Source organism: Petaurus breviceps, unplaced genomic scaffold (assembly GCF_028583685.1).
Source record: "Petaurus breviceps papuanus isolate PSGF00001 unplaced genomic scaffold, PetGlider_PUasm1.0 90721, whole genome shotgun sequence".
In the NCBI taxonomy this organism is placed as follows: Eukaryota; Metazoa; Chordata; class Mammalia; order Diprotodontia; family Petauridae; genus Petaurus; species Petaurus breviceps.
The window spans coordinates 2,399,116-2,411,175 of record NW_027187322.1 but is presented as its reverse complement, the minus strand read 5'-3'; the positions used below and the strand labels follow the sequence as shown (position 1 = coordinate 2,411,175).

Here is a 12,060-nt window from a genome sequence, read left to right as displayed (position 1 = left end):
ACAAAACTAGCCATGTGACCGTGGGCAAGGTCCTTTACCCCAGTTGCTCTACCTTCCTCTCTCAAAAAAAAAAAAAGAAAGAAAAAGGCCTACTTCTGTCCCTTACTATGACCTTAGCCTTTCTGGACCTCAGTTTCCCCATCTGTAAAACTAGGGAGTTTGGCCAGATGGCCCTGTAGGTCCCTTTCAGCTTTAAAGCTATGATCCTACAGGTTTGAGGGAGATTGGCAGAGCTGGCTGTTAAACAGGGTCAGGGCTCTTGGCCTGAGGCCCTGCTCCCAGGGATCATCATGGGCAAGAGGACTCTTAGATTTGAGTCCAGGGCTTTGGGCGACACCACCCCTGGGGTAGAGGACCCACAGCCCTCCTACAGTGTACCGCCTGGCAACGGCTCCTCCCTTTGCTTCTTGGGCCTCCCTGGTGCTCTGCCCCTTGTCTTGGACTGTGGCTGTGCAAAGGTTAGTTGAGGAGCTTCGGCCTCTCCACACAAGGCCCTTCCCCCTTCCGGGGCCGCCCTCACTGCACAAGGCCTGTGAGGGAGGAAGGCATCAGACTCATGGAAAGGAAGGTTACGTCATGGGAGGCATAAACAGCCTCTCCAGTACTCTGGTGGGTGATTCCCATTCATGGGCTGCCCCGCCCCCTTTCCCCGTCCTGTTCCTACAGTGAGTTGGCATTGCCCTCTAGTGGCTTTGCCCTCTTGACTGTCACGGTCAGTCCCCTTGAGGTAAGCTTCCACAGAGCTGCTGGGTGCCGTGAATGGGACATGGGAGCTTCAGGAGGCAGAGGCCAACTTCACTAACTCCTTAAGGACTGTCCAGATTGGAAGGCAGGACGATGCCAAGCACCACCCATGCCAGATATCTGGCATGCTTGTGAGGAGGAGAGCTCCTTGTGTCCTGGTGCTTAGGAGGCCGCTGGGAAGCCTGGTCTCCCCATCCTGCCTTTGAGAACGTTTCAGCTTCTCCCTCTTCTCTTGTACTTTATCCAGGATCTGTCCCTCCCTCCAGGGTCCTTGGGCCTGGGCACTGGGCCATTTCTCACTCCCCTGCACCTAGGTTTAAACATTAGTGAGAAGCGATCAGCTCGGGCCTGAAGGAGGAGCTGAGGTACTGGGGCCAGCTTCTCCCCCTTGGCCAGAGCCCCTGATTCCTGGCTTGTCTGCCTCGCACAATGCCTGTGGAAGAGTTTGTGGCCGGCTGGATCTCTGGTGAGAAGTTTTTCTTTCTGGTGTGTCCCCTTCAATGGGGAATCACTGTATGGGGTATAGGAGAAAGAGAGATGGACAGAGACAGAGGAAGGGAGAGAGACTGAGAGAGGAGAGGGTGAAAAAGAAGAAAGTGAGTGATAGAGAAAAAGAATGAGAGAGAGGAAAGAAAGAGCGATAGAGAAAACAAGAGAGAGAGAGATCAGTGACAGCTGTGTCCCAAGGCCTAGTATGACAAGTCATGGGTAGGCAGAGTGCCATCTGGGCTCTCTGTGTCCAGCCATGTTACCGATTTAAGCCCCCATTCAAGAAGGGGATTGCCCTGTCCTGGGCCCCTGCCTCTCTTCTGTCTCCCACCCACCCCCTAGTGCCACCTGATGATGGCCCACAGGAGGCCTTCTGGACAGGTGACCCTTGAGGCTGTTGGGCTTCGGATCTTTGTGTCAGAGCCATGACTATCTGGGCAGCAGGAAAAGGTGGCTGCTTTTCCAGTTCTGAACTGCACACCTCATGGCAGAGATGGGCTCTCCCTAGTAGCTTGGTGAACCTGTGTAGGACCCAGAACCCAGGGTTTCCTCACTGCACTCTGGCTCAGTCTAGATGGACTCTGGGAGCTGGGGAGGGGGGGGGTTGGAGTTCCAGTTCTTGGCAGACCTGCCCTGAGAGCTGTGGGCATCATCACTGAGTGCCAGGGCCCTCCTGCACTCTCCCTGCAGGCCTCTTAGTGCTTCAGACCATTAAGGGATTAATCGAGGGGGGAGAAGAGACCTGCTCCTGCCCAACCTGCCCCCACCTCTTAACAATCAGTTTCTAACTGACTCCCGACAGCACATTTTGATCACACAGTCCGTGATGCCCTGTATTCTGGGCCTGCAGCCAGACCTGGAGGCACAGGAGACACTGGGCTCCCCAAGGGTGGGCAGTGGCATTTGTTGTGGGGAGCCAGTGTCCCCAGGGTCCCAAAGTTGTGGTCCTTCCTGGGCTGGAGAAGAGGAAGATGCGGCTCATTCTTCCTGGGTTGGTGGGGAGGAAGGAGCAGGTTACAGTTGTGCTTGGCTCCCTTCTCCCCTCGGGTCTGGCCCAATGGCCTGTAGCCTAGCTCTTTCTCCTTGTCTACAGGAGCTGTGGGCTTGATGCTGGGACACCCCCTAGACACAGTGAAGGTGAGAATGAGAAAAGCAGTGGTCAGCATCTGGAACCAGGGGCCATACGCCTGGGTCACTTGAGGCCAGGGTGTGGATTCCATGCCATCTGTGCCATCTGTGCAGCAGGAATCCTGCCCCAAGGCCACAGCTCTAGCAGCCGGGTGTGCTCGTGGGAGGTGGAACGCAAGCATTCTATCTCCTTGTGGGGGATGGCTGAAGGTGCCCCGTGGCACACCCATGACAGCCCCTCCTCACGGTGAGTCCAGTGTCTCTTCTGCCTCCAGGTTCGGCTGCAGACCCAAAACACGTATCGGGGCATCATGGACTGCATGATCAAAACGTACCGCCAGGAGTCAGTAAGAGGCTCAAGGAGGGGGCAGCTGGGTCAGGAGCAGGTCTCTTCTCCCCTTCTCCTCCCCTCAGATGAGACTAGTGAGAGGCGAGTGCAGCCAGAAGATACCTTGCCTGGCAAGCTGGGGAGCCCAGGCTCTTGTGGCAGCGGCCTCCTAGGCTCACATGACCAGTGTTCTGAAGCTGGAAAGGGCCTTAGGCCTCGTTTGATCTCATTTTACAGATGAGGAAACTGAGGCTCATTGACCTGGAAGCCTCTTGTGTGTGGGCGAACAGGTGGTGAGTGGCCTGGGGGGATGCAAGCTTGGACCCTCGCTCCGGGTCAGGCCTCTCTTTTCTTTATTCTTCTCCCTTTCTGGACCCCACTTTCCTCACCTGTAAAATGAGGGGCTTTGGTCCAGATGTCCTTGGGTTATTTCCAGTGCTGACATTGGGATGGTTAGTAGGACTTCAAGATTTCTATGTGTCTCTGTGTCCCTGTAGGCAAAGAGTAGGTTCTGTTTTAAGTAGAATGTCAGCCTCTTGAGGGCAGGGGCTACTTAGGGAGGGGAGGGCCTTGGTACCACCCCCTAAGACAAAGTCTGGGCCATAGGAAGCCCTTAACAGATGCTCTGGGATGAATGGAATAAGTGACAAGGAGGAGAACCTGTCCCCTGTGTATGCCATCTGAGCACAGTCTCCAGCCCAGGCCCAGCTCCGTCTCCGCCTCCAGGTCCTGGGCTTTTTCAAGGGAATGAGCTTCCCCATCGGCAGTGTGGCTGTGGTCAACTCTGTCATCTTTGGAACCTACAGCAACTCCCTGCTCCTGCTCAGCTGTGCGTCCCACCAGGAGCGCAAGGCCCATCCCCCTGACTATGGCCACGTCTTTGTGGCTGGCAGCATCTCGGGGTTCGTGCAGGTAAGGGTGGCCACCATTCTGAGCACCAGGAAAGGCTGGGCTTCCTCCCTCTGGAGCACACACATAGGCCGCCACGTCTTCTGGCTGTCACTTGCTTGGCCTCGGGCTTAGGTGATGGCACCATATTTCGTGCTATCATCAGCTCAGATGATCAGAAAAGGAATGTTTCTCTTCAAGGCTTTTTCTCTGGCAGATACAGAGTTTTTCAGTACAAGGCAATCTGAACCCCCCCCCCCCCAAACACACACACACCCTCTTACAGAAGACCCCAAAGCCTTCCATTTGGGATAAATGAAGAATTGTTGGGAGACAGCCTTGTGCCCAGCTTTGAGGGGCTGTCGATCCACTTGGCCATCTGCATAGGCCTAGGCTTTGGATCCGCCAGAGGTGAGGAGTGCTGTATAGGGAACAGGGGACACTGGGAGATGTCTGGAAAGAACTCAGAGGTTGGTGAAGAGACTTGAGACTGGTGCATGAGGTTCAAGGGAGGGAACCATGTGACCAAAGAGGGAAAGCTAATCTTTAACTGGATGGCTAACTTCTTGGCGGTCTGATCTCCTAGTATGGGACCTCTTGACCTTTGGAAGTGTTTTCTTGACTCATAATTAGGGAATATTTGGAAGCAGTGTGGGGCCCCGGAATCAAAGGAGCTGGGTCCACACCTCTGCTATTTACTTCTGTGTGACCTTGGACCAGTTACCTGAACTCCCTGGGCCTCAGTTTCCTAATCTGTAAAATGAAAGAGTTGAATGAGATCACTTTTGGCTCTAGGTCTATGTTCCAGTAATGGCCACTCTCTTCTCACTCCTCACCTTCCTTGTCTTCTTTTTCCTCTCTGATTTAGTGGCCTGGCCCTCTCCTGGCTTGCCTCCTCCCACCCCCCAACCATGAGTGTCCTCTGGGGGCTACTTGGAGCCTCCTCTCCCTTCACCCTGTCTTCCTTGGTGATCAGGGGTTTAATCATCTTCTCTCTGCAGATGTTTCAGCCCCACTCTCTCCAAAGCACCATTTCCTCCTCACCAGCCTGTTGGGTAGATGGCCCTTTAGCATCTCAAATTCAGCCTGCCACCAGCCACTAAACTCTCCCATTTCTAGGGACCACAGCACCATCCTCTCGTCATCCAGGTTTGTGACCTTGGGGTGGTACTTGCCTCTTCCCTCTTCCTCGATGTCAGCTTAGCCTCTCCCGTGTCCTGTACCTGTCCCTTGCCCCTGATCAGCAGCTGCAGCCCCTAATTGGGCTCCTCTATTTGCACTCCCTTCTCTCTCCAATCCATTTTCTACCCAGTTGCATATATGATTTTCCTAAGGTATGGGTCTGTCCAAGTCCTTCTCCAGCTCCAGAGCCATAAGTGGCTCCCTCTTGCCTCTTTGAAAAAACTATCAACTGCTCGGTCAGTCAGTGAACATTTACTAGGTGCCTCCTCTGTTCCTGGCACGGTGCTAAGGGCTGGGATCCAAAAAGAGGCAAAAGACAATCCCTGCCCTCCAGGAGCTTCCGGTCGAACACTCTGGCCAGCCTTTCTGGACTTCCTTGTCTTGTTCATCACCCTCACTAGCGTTCTGTTCCAGCCCAACTGGTCTGGGCACTCCCTGGCTTTGGGCATCCCACCTCTGCCTCTGCACTAGCAGCCTTCAGGCCTAGAGTGCCCTCCCTGCCCGCTCCCCACCTTAGCCTCTTTAGTTTCTCTCCAGGCTCATCTTAGGTGCCCCCTCCCTGCAGCCTCCACCCTTCCTGATCCCCTCAGTCGGTAGTGTTCGCCCCCCATTATCTCTGCTCCCCAAAGGAGTGTGAGGCAGTGGCAGATTTTCATTTTTTGTCTTTGTACCTTCAGAATTTAGCACAGTCCCCAGCACTCAGTATGGGCCTCATCAATGTATATTAAAAAACTGAATTGTTGAACTGCTATGACCTTATAAGCCTAAGTGGGTCTAGCCTGAGGACCCTCACCGAAGGGGAGCCCTGACATCCTTCCTTCTGCTTGCCCTAAGCCCAGCCCCGTCCTGACAGGGAGCCATCAGTCTGCCTCATTAAGGAATCCTTAGGCCCACAGACCTCCAGGGGAGAGGTGGTACTGTATTCATTATTAAGTAACTTAGATAATGTTGTGTTGGTCTTTGTCCTGGGTCTTTATTTCATGAGCCTTTTGGGGGTGGGGTTTGGGAGAGAAAGAGCATCAGTCCATCATCACTAAATGTTTATTAAGTACCTACCCAATGTAGGTAGCAGGGCCTGGCATCAGGAAGACTCATCTCCCCAAGTTCAAATCCAGCCTCAGATACTTCCTAGGTGTGTGACCCTGGACAAGTCACTTCACCCTGCTTGCCTCAGTTTCCTCATCTGTAAAATGAGCTGGAGAAGGAACGGCAAACCACTGCAGTATCTTTGCCAAGAAAACCCCCAGTGGGGTTGAGAAGACTCAGAGAGGACAGTGACATCAGGAGGGGGCGGGGGGTGGTTCTCTATGGCATGTGTACTAGACAGCTTGGAGGGGCTAGGGGGAGGTTGGCTATCAGCAAAATTGTAAAGATAGAAACCAGTGTCGTGTCATAGACTTGGAGACAGAAGATCTGGGATTGAATCCTGATCCTGTCAATTACTTACCTTTGTGACCTTGGGCAAATTACTCTCTGAGCCCATTTTTATCACCCACGAAAATGAAGGCGTGTGGCTCAGTGACATCACCTCCGAGGGCCCTTTCAGCTCTGTGACTGGCTCTAACTGCAGGCTACCCCATGTCCTTGAAAGAGTCCCCTCACTCCTCAGCCCCTGCTCCCCACAGGGAGCTCTCCAGGCCACAGGGGGATGGAGCCTTCCTTAGGAAAAGGAAAAGGGCTTTGGCATGAAAACAAAGATGCCTGGAGAGGCCCAGAGGGATCCTAAGCTGGACAGGGGAGGCTGGCAGGTGGAGGGTTGGGACAGAGGAAGGGCAGCCATATAACAGTGGGAGCTCAGGAACACCCAAGAGGCTCCTTCCTAAAAGGAGGGGTCTGAAACTCAGAGGAGGTGATTGACTGCTCATCTTTTGTTGACTTGTTTCAGTTGTGTCCAACTCTCAGTGACCCCATTTGGGTTTTCTTGGCAGAGATACTGGAGTGGTTGGCCATTTCCTTCTTCAGCTCATGTTATAGATGAGGAAACTGAGGCCAACGGGTTCAGTGACTTGTCCAGGGTCACACAGCTAAGAAGTATCAGTTCAGATTTGAACTCAGGTCTTCCTGACTCCAGACCTGGTGTTCTATCCACTGTGCCACCTGTCTGCCAAGGATTAATGATGAGGAACCGTGGGTACTGGCAGGTATGGCACCAGCCAGGGAGGGCCAGAAGGAAACACCAGGAGCATGGGTTGGACTAACAATAATAGACAGGTCCCCTGTTTTCCTGACACAGGTGGTAGCTGCTTGTCCTCCTGTTAAGGAGAACAGAGGTTTTAAAGTTTTTGCAAAAATCAGGTCACCCCCTCCATTGGAACCTCAGTCCCATGTGCCAGGCTTGTCCAAACCTTCATCAGAGCCCTTCTCTTGAGCTCAGGATCAGCTCAGGTGCCAACCCAGGCCCTCATTTCACTATTAACCTTGCTCTCTTCAGGGCCCAGTTCTTCACTGGCCTGAGGTGGCCCAGTGCCTCCTGGCCCTATCTGGCCTCCTCAGCAGAAAAGCCATGTGGGTGGTAAAGAGAGCTGAAGTCAAGGGCCCTGGGCATGAGTTTGTGTGACAATGAACAAGCCTTGGTTCCTTCATCTGAGACATGGGAACAGTCAGTACATGTCCTGGCAAGGAAGGGGGCCTGTGTGAGGCAGACCTCTGAATAAGCTTCACATGTTATATCAGTGAGGTTTTAGTGTTACTTATCAAACAGCTAAGGCCTGAGGCCTAATCAAGGCCTCAGGTCCTCATTTCTGCTCCAGAACCTCACTTTTCTAGGTAGGAGGACAGCTCAGCAACTATCCAGTGTGGCCATGGCTGGCCAGCCTCTGCTGAGTGTCCTTAACAGGTGGCCCATCAGCCACTGCTTCCAAGCCCGCCTATCCTATCCAGTTCCAATTTACCCCTTCAGTGCCCCCCCCCCCAAACCCTCCTGATTCTATTCTCTGGGGCAGTCAGGACAAGTCTAACCTATCGAATACATGACCTCCTTCAGATGTTTGAAGGCAACTCTGTACTGTCCCCCACCCCTGACCTCTACCCAGTCCTCTTTGATCTAGGCCATGCCAATGGCCTATCAATGGCCATCAGCCAATCCTCGTGCCAGGAACTCAAGTCTTTCTACATCCTGCTGATGAGGCTGGGTGAATATTTCTGTCTCCTCCAATCCATCCTCCATTTACCAACAAAGTGATTTTCCTAAAACGTGAGTCTGAACATGTCACCCCCCCTACTCAGCAAACTCCAAGGGCTCTCTCTGGCCTTCAGGACCAAATACAAAATGCTCTGTTTGGCCTTCCAAGCCCTTCATCAATTGCTCTCTCCTGCCTTCACATTGTTCTTACACCTTACCCCCCAGACATGAATTCTTCCATCCGGTGACCTGGCGTCTTGGCTGTTCCTTGGACAAGACCCTCCATTTTCTGACTCTGGGCATTTTCTCTGGGGGCCTCCATGCCTGGAATGCCCTACCTCCTCATCTCGGTCTGCTGACTTGCCCGGCTTCCTTCAAGACCCAACTTTAATCCCACCTTTCCCAACACCCCTTAATTCTGGTGTCTTTTCTCTGGCCATTGTTTCCTATTTATTCTGCACAGAGCTTGTCTGTCTGTATCTGTTTACATGTTGTCTCCGACATTAGAGTATAAGCTTCTTGTGGGCAGGGCCTGCCTCTTGTCTCTCTTTGCACTCCCAGTGCTTCTCACACCGGCACAGAGTAGGTGCTTAATAAGAAATGGGTACCCCTCCTTTGGACACTCTCCAGCATATTGATAGCCTCTGGTGTCCAGAGCTAACCTCGTTGTTCCAGATAAAGTCGGAGAAAGGCAGAGGCCTGTGGGACTCTCTCCCCCTTCCCTCTGTCCCTCCCCGTGCAGCTCAAAGCCCCATTAGCTTTCTTGGCTGACATGCCAAGGTTGCTATCAGCTAAAACCCTGGAAACGGCTAACCAGGAAGCTCACCCCCTCTTGAGCTTGTGTGCCCAAGTATATGACATCTTGTGTCTGCTGAATTTCATCTCACTTGAGTCTGATTCATTAGCCAGTCCACATCTTTCTGGATCTTCATTTTGTTATCAAGCATGTCATCTGCAAATATAATGAACATACCCTCTGTGACTTCTGTAGTTTACTGAGACAAATGTTAAACAACTAAAGCCAGACACAGAGCCCTGGGGCACTCCACTGGAGACCTCTTGCCAAGCTGACATTGACCTATTAATGACTGCCCTTTGCAGCTGCTCATTCAACTAATTCTTTTTTTGTTTTTTTTTTTTTGAGGAGGGAAGGCAGGGCAGTTGGGGTTAAGTGACTTGCCCAAGGTCACACAGCTATTAAGTGTGTTAAGTGTCTGAGGTCGCATTTGAACTCAGGTCCTCCTGACTTCAGGGCCCATGCTTTATTCACTCTGCCACCCAGCTGCCCCTTATTCAACTAATTCATCAAATTGTGTTGTTGATAGCCTATATCTTTTTCCCCAATAATATTTTGAGATACTTTATCAAGAACTTTGCTAAAATCAAAGTATTCTTCTGTTAAAAAAGAAAATGAGATCAGTCTGGCTTGACCTGTCCTTGAGGAAGCTAGACCGGCTCTGTCTAAGCAGTTTCCTTTTCTGTGTTTTCCCACCATCTCTGTAATGATGAGTCCTAGGGTTTTCCCAGGAATTAAAAGTCAGGCTCACTCTGTGAAAGCTCACTTCTTCCCTTTCTTTGACGCTGGGACATTCGCCCTTCTTTCGCTAGTTTTATAGGATTCTTCCAAACTCTTGGATCCATCTTGGGGCCCCTTACTTTGCTTCTGTCTTCTAGGCAGCTAGGTGGCATGGCGGGTGAGAGTACTGCGCCCCTGGTAGCAGGCAGAAAAGCAAGACCAGCTCAGATCCATCTCAGACACTTAACTAGCTGCATGACCCATCAGTGTACACCCAGTCTTAGTTTCTTCATCTGTAAAATGGTCTAATAACAGCACTTACCTTACAGGGTTTCTGTGAAGGTTAAGTGAGATGTGTACAGTACCACGTAAATGCGTTATTATGTATATGCTTTAAAGATCTCGGTTGGTTGGGGAGTCCTCTGGGCGCCCACGTTGGTCTCTTGGGACAGACTCCCGTATTTCCCCCTCGTTGGGACTGTTTCCCTTTGTGTCATCGCTTTTCATTCTTGAGCATTTCCTATTTGTTCTGGTCTGACTTCCACTGTAGAATGTGAGTCCGTAAGATTCTCCCTGTTGTAGCGGTCCCCAGCCACTATATTGGCCTTCCTCTGAACCCTCTGAAATCTGCTTTCCTCCAGCCTAGGGCATACAGCATATTTTGTCTGGGGCTCCTTTCCTCTGGCACAGACTCTAGGTAGTCTCTTCCCACTAAGGTTCTCATCATGTCCACCCCATTGGCCAGTTCCTCCCTGTTCGTGGGAATCGGAGTCGACATGGCTTTTCTTCTTGGCGGCTCCTTCACCTTTTGAAGGACGAAATGATCATTAAGGCAAATCAGGAAGCTACTAGTCATCCTGTTTTGGTCAGAGAGCGCTCTGGTTCACGCCTGGGTAACAGAAGCCCCCATCGCTCTTCCACACTTTGGTGCCAGGCTGGTGAGACTCCCACCTTCTAATCTAAGGATTCCAATCTACAAGCTTCCACAATCTTTTCTCTACTTCAGCCTCCTGTTGCAGATTTCTGGTCCTGCTAATTGCCAAGGCTTTGCTTGCTTGCCACACTCAGAAGTGTGGGGCTAGGAGCAGGAGGGGTTGTGCCAGGGGGGCTGTGGAGGCACTGAGGTCCTGAGGCTTTGGAAGCCACACAGGTTACCGAGGGAGCAATGTCACTGGGGGCCTTTGGGACTGATACAGCTGACTAGAATAGCACAGTGCTAAGTGAGGCTGAGGGTCAGGGGTTCAACACCTGAGGGTTCCAAGCAGCAAGAGCCCTGGACTTGGCATCAGAAGACTCATCACTGATTAGTTGTGTGACCTTAGGGGAAGTCACTCACTTTGACTGGATCTCAGATTTCCTTATCTGTTATCTGCCTAATGTGTAGCTCATATATCTCCCTGCTTGTTCTACCTGAGTCTCCCTTTTATGCTCCACTGAGGAGTGGGAGAGTGATTCCCTCATCAGGCTGCTGTTGGCCTGCCTCCCCTCCCAGCTGGTCTCCTTTGCTTCCTGTAGGCCTACTGCTTGGCTCCCTTTGACCTCATCAAAGTTCGACTGCAGAACCAGACGGAGCCACGGGCTCGGCCGGGAGTGGTCCCACCCCAGTACAGGGGTCCCCTGCACTGTGCCAGGACCATTCTCCAGGAAGAGGGGCCTCAGGGCTTGTTTCGGGGAGCTTGGGCTTTGGTGCTGAGGGATACTCCAACTATGGGCCTCTATTTTCTCACGTATGAGGGTCTCAGTCGGTGGCTTACTTCAGACAATAAGGAACCTGGTGAGTAGGAAGGAGGAGGGGGAGGAGAGGGGCTGAACACCTCATTTTTACATGGCTGGAGGACGCGGGGGTGAGGTGGGAAAGAGATGAGATACTTTGCTGGTTCCATGATGGGACAGGAAGTTGGATGCTCTCATTCCCAGGTGGCAAAACCCAGGGAGGAAAAACGGGCTCTCTTCTGTCTTAATTGCAGGCTCAGCTACAATGCTTGTGGCTGGGGGCTTTGCAGGGATAATATCCTGGACCACAGCCACTCCTATGGATGTGATCAAGTCACGGATGCAAATGGGTGGGCTTAAGCAGCGAGAGTACCGGGGGCTGCTTGATTGCATGGTGAGCAGCGCCCGGCAAGAAGGGCTGGCTGTCTTCTTCCGGGGCTTGATCCTCAACAGTGCCCGGGCCTTTCCTGTCAATGCTGTGACCTTCTTCAGCTACGAGCATCTCCTCCGGTTCCTGAGCTGAGCCTTCTGAGTCAGCTGCTTCCCCAGCAAGTTCTGACTCTGAGAGACTGAATCCTAATTTGGTGCCTAAAAGCCGGTGTCAGTGGTGGGAGAAGGTGGCCAGCTAATCTCCCTCCACTACCTAAACTGGGCAAAATGACTTGTTCCTTGGGTGGCAGGAGTTGGGTTCCAACTGGACTAGATAAAAGTGACCCATCGATAACAGGATGGAGGGGAACACAGACAAGCATAAAGGAGAAAAAACAACAGACTGCTGTGGGCCTTGGTTTCCTTGTCTGTACAGTGAGGGTGGGGGTGGGTGGCCTGCATGGCCTCTGAGGACCCTTCTAGCTCTAGCTAAGAAGCTTCCCCCAGTGCAGCCAGCCAGGCTGGGTGCCTGGGATAGGCTTGTCCTCAGGGGACAGTGTCCTCCAGACACTGAAGCCTTTC

At 52.3% G+C, this 12,060-nt stretch overlaps 2 protein-coding genes across 2 annotated transcripts in view; both read left to right on the top strand.

Annotated features, from left to right (window-relative positions):
- Positions 1 to 12,060, top strand: part of FAU (FAU ubiquitin like and ribosomal protein S30 fusion) — a 380,300-nt gene that overhangs the window by 137,113 nt on the left and 231,127 nt on the right. The gene's annotated exons all lie outside the window — the stretch shown is intronic.
- Positions 126 to 11,877, top strand: SLC25A45 (solute carrier family 25 member 45). The gene is made up of 6 exons (XM_069066279.1): positions 126 to 1,210; positions 2,327 to 2,370; positions 2,637 to 2,708; positions 3,416 to 3,601; positions 10,912 to 11,170; positions 11,364 to 11,877. The coding sequence occupies exons 1-6, from the start codon at positions 1,174 to 1,176 to the stop codon at positions 11,630 to 11,632; spliced, it is 867 nt and encodes a 288-aa protein (XP_068922380.1). The 5' UTR covers positions 126 to 1,173; the 3' UTR covers positions 11,633 to 11,877.